General features: G+C 43.4%; 1 protein-coding gene and 1 long non-coding RNA gene across 2 annotated transcripts in view; both read left to right on the top strand.

Annotated features, from left to right (window-relative positions):
• Nucleotides 1-3,419: 3,419 nt before the first annotated feature.
• On the top strand, nt 3,420-6,206 carry LOC143701942 (uncharacterized). The gene is made up of 4 exons (XR_013190208.1): nt 3,420-3,486; nt 4,704-4,846; nt 5,210-5,260; nt 5,912-6,206. It is a non-coding gene; the product is annotated as an uncharacterized LOC143701942 (long non-coding RNA).
• A 9,540-nt stretch (nt 6,207-15,746) lies between these two features.
• The window catches only part of st3gal1l3 (ST3 beta-galactoside alpha-2,3-sialyltransferase 1, like 3), a 218,922-nt gene continuing 211,706 nt past the window's right edge, over nt 15,747-22,962 (top strand). The window contains exons 1-2 of the mRNA XM_077195577.1: nt 15,747-15,989; nt 16,187-16,377. Of these exons, the coding sequence (XP_077051692.1) occupies nt 15,747-15,989; nt 16,187-16,377 (434 nt within the window). The remainder of the gene's footprint in view (nt 15,990-16,186; nt 16,378-22,962) is intronic.

The following is a 22,962-nucleotide window of genomic DNA, read 5'->3' as shown; positions in this document are numbered from 1 at the left end:
ATGGAATTCAAAGGCACCCGGTGGCAATTTTTAGAATTACGCCAAAACAAAATCTCATGGGAACTTAGTAAAAAATATTTTGTAAAATATTTATTTTATATAAAATAAAAAATATTAATAAAGTATATTTGATCTACTGTAAATTTAAACTTCCATAACTTTTTCATACTTTAATTTAATTTTTATTTTTGAAGTGCTTTCACTTCAGTAATAATCTGTTGAGTGTTTTCAGACCAAATTTCAAAACAAGACCAAATTTAAGTCTGTATTCCATTTAAGTTTGTATAGTGCATTTTAATGTCCATTATCAAAAAGGGCGGGCGGGGGGGGGGGGGGGGGGGCAGTTAATTAAAATTACATTTAAAAGTATAAAAGCATCAACAAGGTACTTTCAACAGACCATGAATAACCCCACAAGCGTGAATCTTTCCAAAGCAAAACCGGACGGTTAAATATCACTGTGGTCTGTTGGCTATTATGTAAATCAGGGGTTCTCAACCTATTGCAACCCATGGCCCACCAATGACTATTTAAAAACATTCCAAGGACCACCTTTCCAAATATGATAGTATGCAAACACAGAATAACAGATAATTCAAAAAGTACAATGATATACTCTGCTGTTAGTCTGTTATGCCACTGTAGCAGACTAGGTCAAGTCAGCTATATAGATGAAAACTGTCTATAAAAAAGACTCGGCAGGTTTACTCAGTAACCATTCTTGTAATAACAGGCTAACTGTAACAATGGGTCAGACACACAAGAGGGGAACATTCACTCTATTCATTAGCAGAAATGTTCATTCACCCCAATTTACATAGTGTAAGTATAATTTATCAAATACAATTAGCGATATTAACATGACTGTTTAAAACAATATTCGTTTGGCTTCCCAACACATCCCGGGTGTTTTGAGGTCAAATATTTCTGCAGCTTTGTGTCACGGGAACACACGGGAAACAGTAGATCCAAATGCAGTGGGTTTTATTAAGTATAATCCAAATCATAGTCATCCAGGCAAGGGTCAAAGTCCATATAATCAATCCAAAATACAAAACAACAAGAAACCAAACAAGAAACAAACTAGAAAACAAACTAGAAAGACAGACCTGAAGTGTAATGACAAATAACAACGACTCCGTGACATGGACTGAAACAGACAGGGTATTTATACACAGATATACATATATATATATATATATATATAACATATATATATATATATATATATATATATATATATATATATATATATATATATATATAAAACATGAAAGAAAACTGAAAGCTCATTGAGACAAACTGACGGACAAGCTTTATTTGTAGAGCAACTGTATAATTTGAAATGATTCGTTTCAGTCTTTTTGAATGGAAGTTCCCCAAACTGGAAGTGCCACCCATAATTCAAAGCGCAGTAAGATCGTCAGGAATAATGTGGATAACGTGCATTTTTCCCAGCACAGCTGACAACTTTCTCAGATCCATACGTTTCGCTGTACCGTTACCATTATGGCATTTATCCACGCAGCCTCTTCCCAGCAAACATGCCAGTGCGGGCCCACTGTTGGTAAGTGTGGGTTTTCTGTGGGACAGTGTGGGCAAGGGCAAACCCTTTGGGGCCCCATGTGGGCTTTCTGTGGGCAAGCCCACAGTGGGCTTGCCCAAATAAAACCCATACGGGCCCCCAGTGGGTTAGCCCATGCGGGGCCCATAGCAGTTTTGCCCATTTGGGCCCCCATTAGGACTTACTTTGGGCAACCCACTGTGGGTTTGCCCAAATAAAACCCACACGGCCCCCCAGTGGGTTAGCCCATGCGGGGCCCATAGCAGTTTTGCCCACTCGGGCCCCCATTAGGATTTACTTTGGGCAACCCACTGTGGGTTTGCCCAAATAAAACCTACACAGAGCCCCAGTGGGTTAGCCCATGCGGGGCCCATAGCAGTTTTGCCCATTTGGGCCCCCATTAGGATTTACTGTGGGCAACCCTCCATAATAGTACAGTTACATCATTGTTTTAAGATTAGAAGCTCAGGGTTAATCAACCTATTTTAACGATCCCGTTAAATGTCATAAATGCTATTTCATTCAACAGTCATCCCATACTTGCACACAGACAGTCAACAAGATAGCAAGACAAGTACTATCTTTACCTGTTTGCTTGTAGCAGCTGTTCACAGACAGACTGATAAAGTCAGACAGACAAGTACATTACAGTATAGTTTAAACACCAATAGAATATTAGACCTCAATAAATCACAGCACTTATATATGAATACATTCATAAATAACATAATAACATTATAGCAATGCAGGTTGCATCTTTATAAATACATTCATAGAACCATAAAACTGACTAATTAATACTTATAAATCAGTGTATAATGGATTATTAGCATGCGCATTGAAAGAGTAAATGAGTGACTCATAAGGAATTATAAAAATTACTATAAATGTAACTATATCGTATAATGCAGGTCTCAGTGAGTCTTTATAAATATACTTATAGAATAGTAATATTGTTCCTAAAAAAGTATAAAGGGAGCTATAATTCATCATAAGCATTGTCTGCATCGAAAGTGTTACCATATTTATTAAATAAAATTAACTTTTTTGTCACAATAAAACAATGCAAATGGTTGACTGATTTGTTTTGGTATTCATCAGTGATGTATTTATTATTATACAATTATATTTGTTTATACTAATAAATACATCACTGATTATATATATATATATATATATATATATATATATATATATATATATATATATATATAATATTATATTTCTGAAACTGCAAAAGAAAAATTATAAGTAACATCAGAGCCCGTCTAACGCAGAGCCTTGGCACTTCCTATTAGCCCCATTGTACATAATCTTGGTTGCAGTTCCATTAGAATTCCACTGGAGGTGATCCCGGGCGAGTGCAGAATGAATGGGAGTCTATGGAGCTAGACGGCTAAATGTACCCCTTTCTCCTGCTTGTCGTTGAATCAACATAGATTGTATTGTTGATTCCGCAAGTTCAATATAGATTATAGTCCAAAAGTCGAATGAACGAGTACTTATGTCCTTTCGATTTCTTACAGGTTAGGTCGTTGTTGGGCCGAACAAGCTAGCATTCTGCTATTATGTGAGGTCATCACATTTTTGAACGGATTTTTAGAACAGATAAGTGAACTTATAAATACAATTTTCTGTTGAGTGTATTATCTTACCTTTAATCTTTTTATCTTTAAAATTGTATCCATGTATCTCTGTCTTTCTCTCTCATTCAAATGGACAGTTTGGGCGGCCATACCGGGCGAGGTCGTCAATATGGCGGCGTTCTATTTCTAGTGACGTAGGTGGCATCTATGAATACAGTAGATGGCGTCATCACGTGATTAATTCTAACCAATGAGACTGCTGGAATTTTCCATTACTAAGGAGCTGTCTTTCTGGATTCGACCAGAGATTGGACAGCCCAGCTTTGCACCAAACAGGTAAGCTTTTTAAATTTCCATAGTAATTTGAGTTTTCTATTAAAATTAGTGAAACGGGTCAAAATGGTAATGAGTTAATTAATTGGTATTAAATTACACTCATTTTATTGTTATCTGATTATAGCTAACATTACTCTGCTGCTGTTTAAATGAAACCGTTTTAACGGTCTAACGTTAACTACTAGCTGCTCAGACAGTCCATTATTTGGTAACGTTAATCTCCGAGGTAAGATATACTTTAAAACTAAATGAATTCAAGTTTGTGTAAGTGTAATGTAAGTGTTTTACGTACCTTTTGGTGCTATTATAATTTGGTTTATTATTGTTTTACCGTTTAGGCGATGAAATAGGGCCGAGCTAAACACAATGGCCCGGCTGAATCAGTGATATCTTTGTTTTAAAGTTTTAAATAGCGATGTAAACGAGTATTTATGTTGTGTAAATACAATACATAAGCTACACACTCTAACTACATCTCGTTAAATATGATTATGACCGTTCATAATTGATAGACACCTGTAAACACTGCGCGCTGACAGACAGCAAATCATATAGGCTATTTACATAACGTCATATTAACTATAATGTTAACGTGAGCTAAAAATAACAGATTTTACAATTCTAACTTTTCATTGATAACTGAAATGAAATCAACCATCTGTAATATTTAATTAACTTAATTTTAAAAAATATATAATGGAAGTAAAACATTTAGGCCATGAAATAATATTCATTCATTTAATAACATTAAATATGAATGCAATTATTTCTTTTGAATGTATACATTTCATCAGAACGTTTATCCATACAGATACTGTAAATATTTCACTGAAATATTAATATTTGTTTATTTTTCTCCCTTTTCCTTGTGTGTAACCAAATAATTGGTACTGCTCTATGTAAGTATTCTGTTGGAATCACTGTCTGACATTCTCAGTTTTTGCATTGTAGATTTGTCATAGACATTTACAAAAACTGTCTTTGCACCATATATATAACTGTATTTTCATAAACATTTTGCTTATGTTATCTGTTAATATTTTGGGTATCAAATTTATTAAATGAGATGTTCCTCACCCACTGAACAAATACTGTATTTGTCAGTACAGTGGTGGCATATGTAGCATACATTCTTAGATGTTATTGTACATATTCATGAATTAAAGTTTAAACTGGGTTTATAACATTAAAATGTTGTTTGTCCTCTCTCTTTTCAGTATTCATTGCCATCTAATCCTGATTGCAGAATTGAGCTCCAACCCCAGTTGAGCAGATTTGAACCAGTTGATCGAGGTCTTCAGGATCAGCAGAAAGTACAGACAGCTAAACTCCTCCATGACCAGGACTGGACACCACTGCTGTAAGTGATCGATCTAGTCATGTTCAGAACATATTGCAGGGGATCTCAGCTCTGGCCCTTGAGGACCACTGTCCTGCAGACTTTAGCACCAAACCCTGGTCCAAGTCCAACACACCTGAACAAGCTAGCCTAATCGAGCTCTTTTGGTTAAAAGAGCAAGTGAGATTGATCAGGTCTGGACATAAACTGCAAGACAGTGCACTTCGAGCACCAGATTTGAAAACTCCTGACATATTAATTAGTCAATAATCACTGATGAAAAAAATAATATTTTTTATTTGTATAGATTTATGTAATTTGTAATATTAGTAATATTCAGTTGTCTTCTCTCTTTTTTCCTTAATTGTGTTGTGTGTCAAACAGCTAAATAAACCCAACAAAAAGTCACTCAGGCACAGGTCACTCTTTTTCTGTGTAAGTACATTTTTGACTGTCAGACACATTCTCTGTATTTTCTTATAAAAATGACATATTCATGCTGCAAGTTAAAGCCATCAATGATTTCTTGATAAAGACATTAAAGGGATTGTTCTTCATGTTGTTCCAAACATGTATTATGTACTTTTTTTCTGTGGAATGCAAAAGAAGAATTTTGAATAATGTTTAATCTGTTTTGTCCATACAATGAAAATCCCATTGACTTTTTATTGAGTCATTTTTCAAAATATCAGAAGAATCTTCCACAGAAGAAATAATGCAGGTTTGGAATGACATGAGTGTGAGTACAAGTTGACAAAATTATATATTGGGTTTATAATTTTTATAAATTGTTCTCATGCTTGCATTTCATCATGCCCTCAATTGGTTCACTCTCTGTATGTTTCTCTCTCAACAACACCACCTACATTTGTTTTTAATAATAAAAAACCTGTAACTATTTTTCCGGAACTCAAATTATCCTCCAGTCAAAGTGCAGAAGATTCTTTGTTCTCTGAGGTGGAAATGGCCTAACCCTTGGGAAAACACAAGTGTATAAACAACACTTGAAACAACCCCCGTTTTTATTTATAACTTTTTTTATGTTAACAATAAATAATTGTTGTTGTTGTTTTTTTCTCACTTTAGATGCTGACACAGCTGAAGCAGCATCCAAAGGGGTTGATGCTGATCCTAATGCAAGAGACTGGGATGGTGGAAGGAGCAAGTTACTCCTGTATCCAAGGGGATCTATTTATTTTATTAGAGGATTCATAATCTACCTTAATGTGTTGTGATGTGGTTTTATATGATCTTTTTTTTTTTTTTTTTTTACTCAAATTTTTTTTCAAATAAATGCTGCTCTTTTGACAGTTCTGTTCAAACATTCCTGATTTTTTTTCACGATTTACATGCTGACGACTGGATGCTAGCTGCTGAAAATTCAGTTCCCTTTCGTAGTCACTCCGAGTTACGTTGGAGGACGACAAATGGGGGTTTCGCTTAAAACACCTATCGACTTCGAGTATTACAAAACGAGCCAATGGCGATGAAATGCGGTGGGTCTGCGGAATTTGCATAGCGTATCTCCGCCCCACCGCGTGGGTATAAAAGGAGGCAACATGCAGATATGTTTTCGCTTCGGAGCCAAGAGTATTTCTTCACTCCACAGCCATCTCTGACTTCGCTCTACGAGACGAGCTTCTCTCTCTGGTGTTGGTGTGACGGCGATCTGCAGCGAGCTCACAGTGCCTGCTGATCTGTGCAGTGATCTGCCAGTGTGTGTGTGTCTCCCTGTGCGCTTCAACATCTCCTCTCATAAAAGAGCTTGCACGCGGCACGTCTTTTTAAAGACGACTCGCCCGTGCATTTCTGATTGCAGCGGACTGGTATCGGACTCTGATGGGCACGAGCGCTGTCTAGTGTGTTTGGGCTTTGATCATGCTTGAACAGCACTCGTGGATGACTCATGTTCTCTCTGGGATCGTGATCATCGCGTCATATATAGGTCGAGACTCGGTGAACTCGCAAGAGTGAGAGTCCCCTCATCCACCACCCGATCTTCGGCTGGTGGCCAGGGTGACCTGAGGGTGTTGGTCTGGAACAAGGCGCCGACTCTGTGTCCATGCCTCAGCCCCCCCTCTTTAATGACGGTGCCCGCTAGCGAACTGATGATTCCACGAGTCTACCCTCGGGTGGCCCGTGTGTTTTCATTTGAAGCTACAGAGGATGATGCTGTGTCTGTAGCAGCATCACTAGGTGGGCTTGATTCTATTGGAAATGATGACTCGTCACAGCTGCCAACTTCTGGTGTGCATATGGCTGTGCCTGAGTCTGATCCGGAGATGACGGCCATGCCTTCCCGGGACGATTGGTTTTTGGGTGAGGCCGCCGACCTGCGTCCACGGCAAACCCCAATATCTTTCCTACCGGATGTGCATGATGAGATCATGGGTCCTCTCGTTGGTCTCATCCGCCTTTCCTCCCCTCAGGGTCCGCTGCCCATGTGTACACTGGGGTTCCCCCAGTTGAACGCTCTGTTGCCATGCTACTATATCCTCAGAGTGCTTCCCGGCGCAATCCTAGGCACCCGTCCAAAGCCTGTAGTTCTTTTCGTCTACACTAATCTGTGGCGAAATCCTATAGTGCCACAGGACAGGTAGCCGCCTCACTGCATCCCATGACCGTTCTGCTGGTCTACCTGAACCAGATGCTCATGGACATGCAGGAGGGCGGGACTGACCCGAGGCTCTTCAGTGAGCTGCGCGCCGCCACTGACCTTGCTCTCCGAGCGACGAAAGTGGCCGTACGCTCTCGGAGTCTGATGTACACGATGTCGGCGGACCCGTCTGCTCGACCCCCCCATCTCCCAGGTCGGCCTCTTTGGCTGTGTGGTTGAGTGCTTCTGCCCAACGGTTCTCAACCGCCCATGAGCACATCAAGGTTATTCTGCCCGACGGCCTCGCCGTCCGCTCAGATCCCTCAGTCTGACCACTGCCGAAGGCTCCCTCCCACGGTTCCAACCCCGCCCATTCACCCGGGCCTGGCTCTGGAAGACCGTAGGGGGGATGCCACAGCCCTCTCCAGGCCCGCCCCCCGCTAAACGCCGTTTGAGCAGCACTTTTGAGATGGGCTGCTCAGAGATGAGACTCAGTTCTTTCCAGGAGTTGGTAGCAGGGCCACTCCTTTCCCCAGGTGAAGGGCTCGGGAAGAATCCTTATTCAGAAAGAACTGACTATCTCGTCTCTGAGCATACAGAGTTTTCGGACGACACAGAGCGCCGCCCACAAGCCGTGCTCTCCTCGTCCCCCTCTGTCCCAGAGGTGGTTGACACGGCGTGCCGTCCACGGACCGCTTCGCCCCTGTCCCCCTCTGTCGCCAGACCCCTGACAGAGCAGGCCCCCGTGGAACGCTGGTCCTTCCCTGGCCTCCTCTGTTAGGGTGCTCCGCTGCACCACCGGGGGGACGTCTGTGGTTCTTGATGCCGCTGGCACAGTTGGGAGCCTGCCTAGAGCTTCCCTATCTGTTCCGCTGGGTCGGGCGAACCCTCGGCTATGCGATTCAGTTCGCACGGTCTCCTCCCCGCTTCAGGGGATTCCACTCCACTTTGGTCGGTGGCTATGCCCTATCATGAGAGCGGAGGTTGCTACCCTACTGGCGAAGGGTGCGATTGAGCTCCAGCCGAAATGAGGGCCGGGTTTACAGCCCCTACCTCATTGTCCCGGAGAAGTCTGGTGGGTTACGGCCAATCCTGGACCTACGCATCTGAACCGCTCCCTTCACAGGCTGCCGTTCAAGATGCTCCTGGCCAAACGCATTTCTGGATGTGTGCGGCCACAGGATTGGTTTGCAGCGATCGACCTGAAGGACGCCTACTTTTATGTCTCCGTTCTCCTTCGACTCAGACCATTCCTACGGTTTGCTATCAGGGCACGCGCATATCAGTACTCTGTTCTCCTATTCGGGCAAGCCCTGTCTCCTCGCGCCTTCACAAAGGTTCTTGAGGCAGCCCTTGTTCCTCCATGGGAACACGGGGTTCGCATCCTGAACTATCTCGGTGACTGGCTGTCTTAAGCTCACTCCTGGGACCAGGTTTGCGAATACAGGGATCCAGTGCTGCGGCACCTAGCTCGCCTCGGCCTTCGGGTCAACTGGGAAAGGAGCAAACTTTGCCCCGTGCAGAGGAGCTCTTTTCTCGGTATGGACTTGGTCACCTTCTCCACTCGGCCATTGCGTGCCTGAGACTATCAAGCGCAAGAGTGTGGTTCCACTGAAGTTTTTTTTTCAGAGGCTCCTGGGGCAAATGGCATCTGCAGCCGCGGTACGCCGCTCAGATTGCTTCATATGAGACCGCTTCAGCTTGGCTTCGCGACCGAGTCCCGAGGTGGGCATGGCAACACGGCACCCTCCGAGTACCAGTTACTCCGACCTGCCGTCAGTACTCACCCCGTGGTCGAACCTCAGTTTTCTACGGGCCCGAGTGCCCCTGGAACGAGCTTCCCGGAATGCTGTTGTCTCAACAGATGCCTCCACGGGCTGGGGCGCCATGCGCAATGGACATGCTGTCACACTCTCATGTTGAGAAGGGATGCTCCTGAAAAGTTCAGTGAGATTTATCACACCCAGGTGTTGAGCAGAAATGTTCCTGAGGTTCAGTGAATTTCTTCACACTTAGGTGTTGAGCAAGGTTGCTCCTGAAGCTCAGTGATTCTCGCATGTAGTGTTGAGCAGTATGGCATGTCTAGTCTCGAGTTGCCGGCAGTACGCCTTGCCCTGCACCGCTTCCGGGCGTTGCGCTGGGGTCAACACGTACTAGTCCGATAAGACAATACCGCCACAGTAGTGTACATCAACCATCAGGGTGGTCTACGCTCCCGCCGTATGTCGCAACTCGCACGCCACCTCCTCTTATGGAGTCAGAAGCACCTGAGGTCCCTTCGTGCTATCTACATTCTGATCGGAACTTTGCAGCCGACGAGCTGTCACGGTTTCGGCCCATCTCCGGCGAATGGCGACTCCATCCCCAGTCGGTCCAGCTGGTTTGGGACCAGTTCAGGGACGCACAGAGAGACCTGTTTGCCTCCCACGACTCATCCCATTGCGCCCTGTATTAATCCCTGTCCGAGGTCACCCTCGGCACGGATGCACTGGCGCACAGCTGGCCGCGGGGCCTGCGCAAATTTGCGTTTCCCCCAGTGAGCCTTCTCGCACGGACCTTGTGCAAGATCAAGGAGGACGAGGGGCAGGTCATTCTGGTTGCGCCGGCCCACCCGGACCTGGTTCTCCGAACTGAAACTACTCGCGACAGCACCTCCTTGGCCAAATCCTCTGAGGAAGGATCTCCTTTCTCAGAGACGGGGCACCCTCTGGCAACCTCGACCCGATCTTGGAGGCTCCACGTGTGGCTCCTGGACGGGACGAGGCAGGTTTGAGTACCCTGCCACCAGCGGTGGCGGCTACCATCACTTCCGCTAGAGCATCGTCCACGAGACATGTCTATGCGTTGAAGTGGAACCTCTTCATCAACTGGTGCTCCTCTCGCCGAGAAGACCCCAGGAGATGCTCGATCAGTGTCGTGCTTTCCTTCCTGCAAGATGGGCTGGAGCGAAGGCTGTCTCCCTCCACCCTGAAGGTGTATGTGGCCGCTATCGCCGCATATCACTAAGCAGTTGAAGGTAAGTCTCTGGGGAAGCACGACCTGATCGTCAGGTTCCTGAGAGGAGCGAGGAGATTGAATCCTCCTTGCCCTCCTCTCGTTCCCTCTTGGGACCTCTCAGTGGTGTTAAATGCCTTGCAGAGGGCTCCCTTTCAGCCTCTGCAATCAGTTGAGCTTAAGTTCCTGTCTATGAAGACAGCGCTCCTGGTTGCATTCACCTCCATCAAGAGGGTAGGGGACCTGCACGCATTATCCATTGACGAAGCGTGCCTGGAATTCGGGCCCGATTATTCTCACGTGATCCTGAGACCCCGACCTGGATATGTGCCCAAGGTTCCCACCACTCCCTTCCGGGACCAGGTGGTGAACCTGCAAGCGCTACCCCTGGAGGAGGCAGACCCAGCCTTGGCACTGCTCTGTCCAGTACGCTCTGTCCAGTACGTCCAGTGCCCCCTTGGTCAGACAGCCCACTCCACCCGGAGTGTGGCTTCCTCTTGGGCTCTAGCGCATGGCGCCTCGCTGGCAGACATCTGTAGAGCTGCAGGCTGGGCGACACCCAACACATTCGCCAGATTTTATAATCTCCGAGTGGAGCCTGTCTCCTCTCGTGTACTTGCTTCAGTCAGCTAGTACTGGACCGGCTCAGGTGTCTTCGCTTGCTCGCCATTCCACTCCACGGACTGGATACGTGCGATATTCCTCAGGTGAGCTTTCTTCTCTGAAGCCCTGAGTTCCTCCAGCACTGTTGATGCTGGCGCCAGTGTCTATTGCCTGTGGGTCGGCTAGGTGCCTCCGTGTGCATGGTTCCTCCCCTGAGTAACCCCCACATTTGTATTTCCACTGTAAGCCTCCTTGAGCATGTGTCTTTCCCTCGGCAAGCCACCTTGCCACTCCTGGAGTTGAAAGTTGCCCCCCCTCGGTCTGATCACTCCGGCGTTCCTCCATATGAAGCCCTCCGGCCATATGTGTGTTCTTAAGTCCTCCCTACGGGTAGGCATGCTGCAGCATATTTCCTCTGAGATATGCTTCCCAGTGTACCTTGGTATTCCTGTTAAGTAGGACTCCTTCGTCCGGGCCAGTATCACGACAGGGGGATCAGACTTTCGCAGGGCACTGGAAGACAGCTGTGAAGGTGGCGTGATTTCACAGGGACCCCCATTCGTCGTCATCCGAATGACGTAACATCTCCGTTCCCTACTCAGGGAACGAGGGTTACATACGTAACCGAGACGTTCCCTTTCGTAGTCACTCCGAGTTACGTCTCCCTGCCACTTCCGCTGTACCGCTGGGTAGAACGCCTGAGTTCAGTCTCGGCTCCTCAGCGAAGACATATCTGCATGTTGCCGGCGTCCTCCTTTTATACCCACGCGGTGGGGCGGAGATACGCTATGCAAATTCCGCAGACCCATGGCATTTCATCGCCATTGGCTCGTTTTGTAATACTCGAAGTCGATAGGTGTTCTAAGCGAAACCCCCATTCGTCGTCATCCGACGTAACGTCTCCGTTACCTACTCAGGGAACGAGGGTTAGAAACGTAACCGAGACGTTTTAACATCCCAGGAATAATTACTTTGTAAAATTACTTTGTTCAAAAGTAGGAAAAAAATTATCAAAAATCTAAAAAAAATTAGCATATCATGAAAAGGGTCTCTAAACGAGCTATTAACCTAATCATCTGAATCAACTAATAAACTCTAAACACCTGCAAAAGATTCCTGAGGCTTTTAAAAACTCCCAGCCTGTTTCATTACTTAAAACCGCAATCATCGGTAAGACTGCCGACCTGACTGCTGTCCAGAAGGCCATCATTGACACCCTCAAGCAAAAGGGTAAGACACAGAAAGAAATTTCTGAACAAAAAGGCTGTTCCCAGAGTGCTGTATCAAGGCACCTCAATGGGAAGTCTGTGGGAAGGAAAAAGTGTGGCAAAAAATGCTGCACAGCGAGAAGAGGTGACCGGACCCTGAGGAACATTGTGGAGAAGGACGATTCCAGACCTTGGGGGACCTGCGGAAGCAGTGAACTGAGTCTGGAGTAGAAACATCCAGAGCCACCGTGCACAGGCGTGTGCAGGAAATGGGCTACAGGTGCCGCATTCCCCAGGTCAAGCCACTTTTGAACCAGAAACAGCGGCAGAAGCGCCTGACCTGGGCTACAGAGAAGCAGCACTGGACTGTTGCTCAGTGGTCCAAAGTACTTTTTTCCGGATGAAAGCAAATTTTGCATGTCATTCGGAAATCAAGGTGCCAGAGTCTGGAGGAAGACTGGGGAGAAGGAAATGCCAAAATGCCTGAAGTCCAGTGTCAAGTACCCACAGTCAGTGATGGTCTGGGGTGCCATGTCAGCTGCTGGTGTTGGTCCACTGTGTTTTATCAAGGGCAGGGTCATTGCAGCTAGCTATCAGGAGATTTTGGAGCACTTCATGCTTCCATCTGCTGAAAAGCTTTATGGAGATGAAGATTTCATTTTCAGCACGACCTGGCACCTGCTCACAGTGCCAAAACCACTGGTAAATGGTTTACTGACCATGGTATTACTGTGCTCAATTGAACTGCCAACTCTTCTGACCTGAACCCAATAGAGAATCTGTGGGATATTGTGAAGAGAAAGTTGAGAGACGCAAGACCCAACACTCTGGATGAGCTTAAGGCCGCTATCGAAGCATCCTGGGCCTCAGCAGTGTCACAGGCTGATTGCCTCCATGCCACGCCGCATTGAAGCAGTCATTTCTGCAAAAGGATTCCCGACCAAGTATTGAGTGCATAACTGAACAATTATTTGAAGGTTGACTCTTTTTGTATTAAAAACACTTCTTTTATTGGTCGGATGAAATATGCTAATTTTTGAGATAGGAATTTGGGGTTTTCATGAGCTGTATGCCAAAATCATCAGTATTAAAACAATAAAAGACCTGAAATATTTCAGTTGGTGTGCAATGAATCTAAAATATATGAAAGTTTAATTTTTATCATTACATTATGGAAAATAATTAACTAATATGACAATATGCTATTTTTTTAGAAGGACCTGTATTGTATATATTTTTTACATGACTGTGAATAAATTAAATTATTTGAAACATATGACTTGTGCTGTACTACTTCGACTTTCAACAAGTGCAATTATTTTGCATGTTTTGTGGCAAATGCAAAGTAGAACCAAACTAATCTTGTTTGTTAAGGCCACAGGTATATTAAAGCACATCTTTGTATTGTCCGTAGTATGCCCACACTTTTCCCAGTGCACCCACAGTATGCCCACACTTAACCAATGTACCCACAGTATACCCACACTTTGCCCACCGCATGGGGACCCACTCGGTCACATAGTGTGGGGCCCACATTTGCCCCGCATTTCACACCGGTATCTGGGCCCACAGTGGGCTGCCCACAAGGGCCCGATTCGGGCCCCAAAGGAGCATCCTCCTCATTTTGCGAGATTTGTAAAACTTTGCAGCCTCTCTGTTCAACCCATAAATAAAACCATCGATCCGCCTATTTTGTTTGAGTTCTTAAATGATCTAGTGGTAGATCTTCTGCCAAGCGTGTCAGAGGTTACGGGTTCTAATCTGCACTCGTATAGTTTTTTCTTTCTTTCATCAAAACTGAATATGTTCATCAGTGGTTACAGTCTATATCAAGCAGGGATTCACACAAGCAGTTTGTGTGCATTTTATTTTGTGATTTCTCCGTAGTAAATAGAGAGTCCCCGTAACGGCGACAGATTGAAGAGAGTGCGCGCCACAAGAGAACACTGTATCCATGACACTGATCGCAGCGGCAAAGAGCACTCAGCTTGATTTAAAAAACAAGACATTTTAGCACTAGATCTCGTATTTAATAGCGAACTAAATTAATGCTCTGCTAGTTAACTGGAGATGTTTTATTTATTTGTATTAGGTACATCCGTGCCTCAATGTGTGTGTGTGGGGGGGGGGGGGGGGGGGGGGGTTATCGATCCTGAGAAAAAGTGGTGGGACACGACTTCACTGGATCTAAACATATCAATCTAACCATAGATGTGACCAGTAGTGGTGGCTTTCTTAATCAATTCAAAATAATTTTGCAAAGGTTCTTGCAAATGTATTTATTTTTTTACCAAAACACGTGACATCGATGTGACATGTAATGTCTCAGCAGCGTCTATAGTTTGCTTATGAGCTGCGATTTCTCTCTGGAGAAACCACGCTTGTGCATTTTTTTCTCTGATTTGATCATAAACTGGCGCATTACGTACCGTTTCACCAGCCTGCTTTCACTTCACTTCAGCGTCATCATTACGACACGGCATTGATTGCGGCTTTTGTTCACACAGCGCGCGTTCCGGAACTGTTCCCGGCAATGTTACTAGGTCCCCAACCCGGCATCGATCCCGGCATCAATCCCGGTTCGTGTTTGCGTTCACACAGAAGGCGTTCTGGCAATTTCCCGGGATCAACGCACTGTGTGAAAGGGGCTTATGAGACAAAAATGCAATATTAACTATTAACTGCATTTTCTGTTTATTTAATAATATCTATTATTATTTTTCCTGTCCTGTTTTATTTGTTTATTTATTCAAACCAATTTAAGGCCACTAACCCCATCAAAACATTCATGTGGGAACTTGTGAGCCGGATTTTAGCCCCAATCCAGCCCTGGATGTCAGTGTTTTGAACTTTGAAGGCCACCTATTGGGAAAGTCCAGTTGAAAACAAAGAAACATACAGGATTTCAGCCAGGCTTATTTGTAGTTATTCAAATATTTCCATTGCTGTGTAAAGGCAGACACACGCAGTCACACTTACACACACGTTGAACCATTACCTTAACTTCAGGACTCATTGATGAGCTATAATCTGTGCTGTTGGAAGAAAGATGAATGAATAAACAAACACTTGATACGCATCAATCCTTCTGCTATCTACATCTACACAGGTGAGTTGAAACTCAAAGCCGTATACACATCAAGTAAATCAGAGAGTAAGATTCTGATAAAAAGCTGTTCAGACTTATTACAAGATGGTTATTACAAGTAAAAGTTGCATTAATTAATTAATTGAATCTGACTATTGTTTAAAGTTAATTAAATAATTAATGCTTGTTATATTTGTAATGTGGCTGCTGCTATTAATTACTATCTTGGTTTGATAAGATGAACATAAATTTTTTTTTTTTAAATATTAAGTTTAAACAATATAGCTTGCTATTTAACCATGCCTGGGGCAGAGTTATAAGTGTAATTCAGATACTTTGATAAAAATAAAGAACATAATATAAACACTTTTTACTAAGTTTATTTTTACTAAAATACTTTTCTTGTTCAAGGGCTCAAGAGATGAGTAAAAGATGCTGTGCTTTGCCACCAAAAGAGCTCGATACATCACCTTAAGTGTGAGTGTGATTATCTGTCTATTTATAATCTCTCGACCTTCTGTACAAAGACATATCTTTGGAGCATGTGCATGTGGTCAGTGTGTGCTAGACCTCACTCATGACACCTGGTTCCAACAGCACTATGACCCCTACAACCAACCCTTACTGACTAAGAAAAACAGCAAACTCAGCAATGCACTCTACCGGTGGTGGCAAGTAAGTGCCTCGCCCAAAATAGCCACAATGTAGGATTCTCTATGCAGTATCATTATTGACATTCATTTTAAATTACCTTCAAGAAGAAATCTAGTTGATTTTACCACTGGAATCCATTGGATTAGACTTTTTTTTTTTTGCAGAGCAGAGCAGACAGCTCTGATAAACATGTATGTTCTTCCATAATTTTTTAACAGAAGCTGCAATATAAGAGTAGAGTGAACTACAAAGCAATTGCCGAGATGTTATTTGGCATCTTCCCAAATGAAGAAGATTACTCTGATGCTGGCTCAGGCCGCTGCAGAACCTGTGCTGTAGTGGGGAATTCGGGGAACCTCAAAGGAACCCACTATGGTGCTCTCATTGATGCCCATGATCTTGTTGTTAGGTGAGTGATTTAACTGCACTGAGTTAACAGTGTTAACTGCATGGAGTCTCCATAAATTAGAATAATTATACCATATGTATTCTTATTCGTCTTCTATCTACATATAGATCATTCTATAAATATTCCTTAAAAATAAATTGATGCATATTAAATTTATTTTAGGCAAAGATTAAGTTGTGCTCTTTATTATGTATTATTAGCATTGCAAGAGGTGATGCATAGTAAGTCAAGTACTAAAAACAAAATCATTACAATCTTTTCTTGGTCTGGGTGTTGTTGTATGCAGCATGTATGAAGCATTTACGTCTTACTGTGGAGCGAGTGTCTCTCGGCAGCTCCAACTTTGCATAGAGCTATTTAAATGTACTATTTGCACAAAATACATTTAAATAGATGTCATGGGGTGTATGCTTCTCACATACAACATGTTTCCAAAACACTGAAGTACTGCAATGTTTTTTTTGATGAAATGCCTCTGAAAACAGAAAATTATTGGTCTTGATAATCCAGACAAACTGCTGCCAATATCTGAAACTGGAATCCAGCCTCTTAAGGATTGTGGCTGTGATACAAATAGCAGATAAGCTCGAGAGCTGTAATAACAATGTCATAAGCCACTTTTCCAATTTCGGGCCAGTGCGAGCCAGGGCTAAAAACACAATAGCCTTAGACCTCAAGCACTGAGCCCAAAAATTGCGTTGCAGCGCTACCCTAGAATCCAACCTTAACACCGTTCCTAATAATAATTTTTGGTTTCTTTTTATGAAATAAAAGCCTGTTGTCCTAATGTAACCGATCATACTCGACTCAAACCAAGCGGTATTCGAACCAGGTGGAAGGCAGCGTGGAAGGCAGCTGCGCTAACAAAGATGTTAAAGACCACAGCCTATAGCTCACCTCTTGAGGCCAAGGGAGTGAGGTTTACCTGCACAGCTCTTACTGATCTAGGTCTGTTACACTCTAGGGGTGTGACCCAACAGGTACACTGGTTTCAAGGTTCGGTTCGATTACAATTATCATGTCATCGATTCAGTTCAATTCGATATCACGATGCACTACATCCTCAATTTTCAATTTTACTTTACCCCCTGCATAATTTATCTGTGCGTAACATAATTTAGGCTACACAAAGCGTGTCTCTTCGCCAGGTCGTGCTTACCAGGTTGTTCATAAAAGCCGAAATGTGCCCAGATGTCGGCATTTAAAGTAGTTTGAGCTAGAAACTTGCACCCACGGGACCGAACGCAATAGATTGCGGTGCAGGACTAGTTTTGATGGGCGAGTGCGGGCGCGGGCGATAATGCACTCGTGTGCGGGTTGCGGGAGAATAAAACGATTTGCGGAACTCCCTCAAAATAGAAATATCTATGAATAAAACATCTCAAAACTAATAAATTGTTATTCAACTGTTGCACAAAAGCAACAAGAACAACTGTTGAGTTTTATTACACTATTGTTGCAGCTAGCGTTGCATTCAGAGGAAAAGAGTGGACGATAGAGATTAATCATCTTTAGCCCTTCTTGGCATATTTATTTTCAGCTGCAGACAGCATAGAGTTATAATTTTCTTAACTACGGTAAATCAACTGTGACAAACATAATAACACAAATGCATCCTCTATAGCCTGCACATTGGTGCCCCCCTGTGGTATAAACATATGCAGAATACAGAATAGTACTGCATTACATTATACAATATACAACTGAGGACATAATGAAACATATTTTAACACCCCGACTTGTACTCAGGTTGCTATACTCTAAGCAAAAAACAAACAAAACAGAAACAGAATGAATGTGGACCTTTGCCATACACATCAATCTCCAAAAAGGGCTCCTGCAAACCTCTTCAGTTTCAACTTATTTACAGGTTTGGTCAATACATCAGCAGTCATGTTATCAGTAGAACAATACATCAAAGTTACTCTTCCCTCATTCACAGTAGACCTGATAAATCGATATTTTATGTCGATATGTTTACATCTTCGTCTGTTTACAGGGTTTTTGGCTAGAGCGATTGTTCCCTGATTGTCCTCATGTACTATAGTTTGTGTGTACTTGTAGTTATCTATACCTCCCAGTAACTGCTTTAGATATAGACACTCCTGTATGGTTGAAGCCAGTGCCAAATATTCTGCCTCACATGTTGATAGCGCGACAGTCGGCTGCTTTCTAGTCTTCCACGAGACTAGGGAGCTGTTCTGACTAAGGCTCACACAGTATCCCGTGGTACTGCGTCTGTCACTGGTATCACCCGCCCAGTTGGCATCACTGTAGGCCATTATACCTAGCTTCTCTTTGTCGTTTCTCCTAAAACTTAACCCTTTCTCTGTTGTGCCTTTGAGATACCCAAGTACGTGCTTCACAGTGACCCATTGTTCCTCTGTAGGCTCAGCAAAGTACTGTGATAACCTGCTCACTACAAAACTTAAATCTGGTCTGGTGCAAGTAGTCAGGTATATAAGACTTCCCACAGCCTCTCTGTACACCCTGACATCTTCCATCTTTACTGCATCCTCAGTATACTCTAGCTTTTGCTCACAGGGTGTTTCTCTGGTTCTACAGTCTTGCATATTAAAACGCTGTAGAATCTTGTTAGTGTACTTTTCCTGTGACATCTTCACACATCCATCTGACTGACTGAAATCAATGCCCAGAAAATGTTTGAGTTTGCCCAGATTTTTCATCTTAAAGTTTTCTGCAAGCATCTCTTTTACCTTTTTAAATCTCTCTTTATTGCTTGCTGCAATGATCAAGTCATCGACCCATATGATTATGATCACCTTCTCTTCTTTTGACTCTTTGGCATAAACACAGTGGTTCGCTGGGTTTTGTGAGAATCCGTATTCAGTTAAACAATCATGCAAAACCCTATTCCAAATTCGCCCGGATTGTTTTAGATCATAAAGTGAGTTCTCTAGCTTATAAACTATACCCTCTTTCTCTTGATAACCCTCTGGTGGATTGATGTAGATCTCATAGTCTATGGGGGCATGCAAGTACGCTGTTTTCACGTCCATTTGGTGCAGGAGTAAATTCTCCTGTGCTGCTTTCTGTAGCACCACCCTTACACTCGTCAAATCAGCCATGGGTGAAAACGTCTCCCCATAGTCTACTCCCATTCTCTGGTTGTATCCCTTTGCCACAAACCATGCTTTGTATTTGTCTTTTCCATCTACATCAGTCTTGATAGGGTACACGCATCTACCCCCCACTGTTTTCTTGCCTATTGACAGCGTTGTCAGGAAAAAGGTTTTGTTCTCTTTTAAAGACTGGATTTCCTCATCCATGATCTTTATCCATTCTTTTAAGTTAGCTGACCCCATTGCTTCCCCAAAAGTATGTGGAATGCCACACACCGCTCTGCAACAGTAGTCTACCGTGATATGAACTCCATCACTATCACTGTCTTCAGTTACAAAGTCATTTAAGTAACTCTGTGTTCTTCTTTCTCTAGTCGGATACCTCCTACTCTGGGGTTCACCACCTGTCACATTCTGTTGTATTTGATTATGGTCACTATAACTCGTTACTGCATCTGGACTATCACTATGTACACATCTAACAGTTGGCTCTGGAGCATTTTCTGTACCAGGTTTCACACTGTCATAGCCCTCGCTTGGATCTGGCTCACCTGTCTGTTTCTGTTTTTCCACAGCTGCCTTGCTCACAAACTTCACTAGCCTGTGTTTCTGTACTTTATTCATATCTGGATGATACACGGGCTGTTCTTGTCATAACCTACAAAACGCCCCTGGTTACATCTGGAATCAAGTTTTCCCTTGTCCTGTTTGTACGTATAGCATACAGACCCAAACTTTTGGATTTTAGATACATTAGGCTTCTTGTCTGTCAGCAACTCATAAGGAGTCTGCCTTGTACGCCTGTTAAAGCACTTGTTGCGTACTATTGCTGCTGTCTGTATTGTGTAGTGCCATAGCTGCTTTGGTAGTACAATTTCAACTATCATGCACCTACCCACCCCTCTCTGCATTTCCGTTCTGGTGTGGGGAATACGGAGCTGACGTTTCATGTCTGATCTTGTTTTTCCTCAACAGTGTTTGAAAATCACCGCACGTAAACTCTTTTCCGTTATCGGATCTGATGCACCTCACTTTCCCGTAAGGGGATACATCTGCTAGGAACTTTTCCGTTGCCTGTGCCTGTTTTGGGGAAGCACTTTTCTTCTTTAGAAAATACACAAACACTGCGCTTGAGTAATCGTCAGTAAATGACTGCATATATTTGTAACCATCTATCGACTCTGTAGCTACTGGACCTGCGAGATCTGTGTGTAACATCTGTAAGGGAGCCTTTTGCTCTGGTATCAGGGTCCCTATTTCTGGTTTTGGCAAACTTTCCCTGAATACGTATCAGGGAAACGATGCGTATCACACTCTTGTTCGGGTCTGGCCATTTTGCCCTTGATCTGCATACCTTCAACAACATTTTGCAACTTAAGAACATCGTCAGGCCTAATATCTCGTGCCATGTCTGTATGTCGTCACATGCACTACACTTATCATTAGACTCAGCTTCAGTATGCAAATAATACAGCCTACCATATACGTGAATATTGAATCTGGTACCATCTCTGGTTATCAGGGCGTTTTTATCTTCTTTAAAGACAACCGTAGCCCCACTTGTGATCGCTGCCTTCACTGAGAAGATGCTCTGGGGGTACGACGGTATGAACAAAGCGTCTTTCAGCACCGCCTTGCGTCGCTGTCCTTTGCTGTCGATGAAGGAAACTTCAGCATTTCCTCTCCGCTGAGCGACTCCACTGCATCGGGTGCCGTCTGCCAGCTCGACACTGTGCGTTTCTGGCTTGAACGCGCCGTCAATGCTCTTGAACATGGTTATGTCCATGATGATATGAGAGGTAGCCCCCGAGTCCACCATCAGTTTTCTTACCCCTCTCCTGGATGCTGCATGCCGGCTGCTGTTGGGTACCGGTCCCTCCGTCTCTCATCTTGAACACGTAGTCCTCAGCATCTTCTGAGGCTTTACTCGCACCATCCTTTTTGTCCTTACGCCTACACGTGGCGTCTTTGTGTGTGTCACTTCTGCAGAGACTACACCATTTTTTCTTTCGACATCTTTTCGCTCGGTGGCATTTGGAGCCGCACTGAAAGAATACCATCTCTATGTCATCCTTCTTCCAGCCACGTGCGCTCGTCTTGGCGGGCTGCCATCCGGTTTTCTCTTGAGTCTTCATCACACTGTTGCTCAACTCAACTGCTTTCATCTTCTCTGTCTCTTCAAAACTACGTAGTTTAGTCTTGAATTCTGCAAACGTGATTTTATCGTCTGTGTGAGCCACATGTATTGCGAATGGCCTAAAACTCTCAGGCAATTCCTTTAAAATCATTGCCACAAGTAGTCCGTCTCCTAACGTTTCACCCGCGTTCCGCAGTGCTGTGATTGCGGTTTCTGCTCTGATGATATATTCCATTACACTTTCATTGTGTGCCTTCTGAAACGATGTCAACGTGGTGTACAAGATGATTATATGGGTTTTCCCCTCCCTGCATAATACTCTCTCAATATTTTTAGAGCTTTTCTTCCCTCATAACTAATGAGAGGCTTTTGTCATCTAGTAGTAAAATCAACTCTGCATATGCGTCAGCGTATTTCTTTGCATCTGCTGCTATCTCGGCTTCTGACTCCGGTTCTTCCAGCACCGTGTTCTTTAGCCCTGATAAATGAAAATGTCCCAACATTTTGTTCTCTCAAAGATCATACTTAGTCTCATCTCCGTCGAACGCCAAACGAGGCAAACTGTACGTCCTTCGTTGTTCCGTCATGTCAGCTTGCTCTTTTTCTTAGCTAGCAGTCCGTTAGCACACGATCCATTGCGACTTTTTAAACGGTGGACAACGACAAATTTTCCTTCTGAACGACTCTTGGGCCCATAACCTGTTGAGTTATAACCACGTAATCTTCGCTCAGCCGATGCTGGTCTTTTAGTTGTTCCGGTAACGCGCCTGAAAACTATGGGTGACAGGGCGTTTTCTTCGGTTGCCCCAAAGGTATGGAATTCACTGCCCTCACATATTCGAAGTGCTCCATCTCTGAAATTGTTTAAGTCATCCCTTAAAACTTATTATTTTAAAGAAGCTTTTGGGTGAAACATGATTGTTGTGGTTCTCCATGTAATATATTTTATGGTTTTGTTTAACTGATGTTTTGTTTATTGATTTTAATTATTATTTTTTTTTTATTATTTTTTTTTTTTTTAGATTTATAACATTGTTTGTATGCATGTACTGTAATAGTTTGTATGTCATGCTTATTTTATCTATTGTCTATGTTAAGCGCTCTGAGAATTAACTTTTAAAAGCGCTATACCAAATTAAAGTTATTATTATTATTATTATTATATTACACTATTGTTGCAGCTAGCGTTGCATTCAGAGGAAAAGAGTGGACGATAGAGATTAATCATCTTTAGCCCTTCTTGGCATATTTATTTTCAGCTGCAGACACATCAGTCTCACGGTCGAACAGCATAGAGTTATAATTTTCTTAACTACGGTAAATCAACTAGGACAAACATAATAACAATTAAAGCTGCAACCAGCA

This window comes from Siphateles boraxobius, unplaced genomic scaffold (assembly GCF_051911475.1).
Source record: "Siphateles boraxobius isolate OS27281-9 unplaced genomic scaffold, OSU_SipBor_1 33, whole genome shotgun sequence".
NCBI classification, from domain to species: Eukaryota; Metazoa; Chordata; class Actinopteri; order Cypriniformes; family Leuciscidae; genus Siphateles; species Siphateles boraxobius.
The sequence above is the reverse complement of the archived record's forward strand: the minus strand, read 5'-3'. Positions and strand labels throughout refer to the sequence as shown.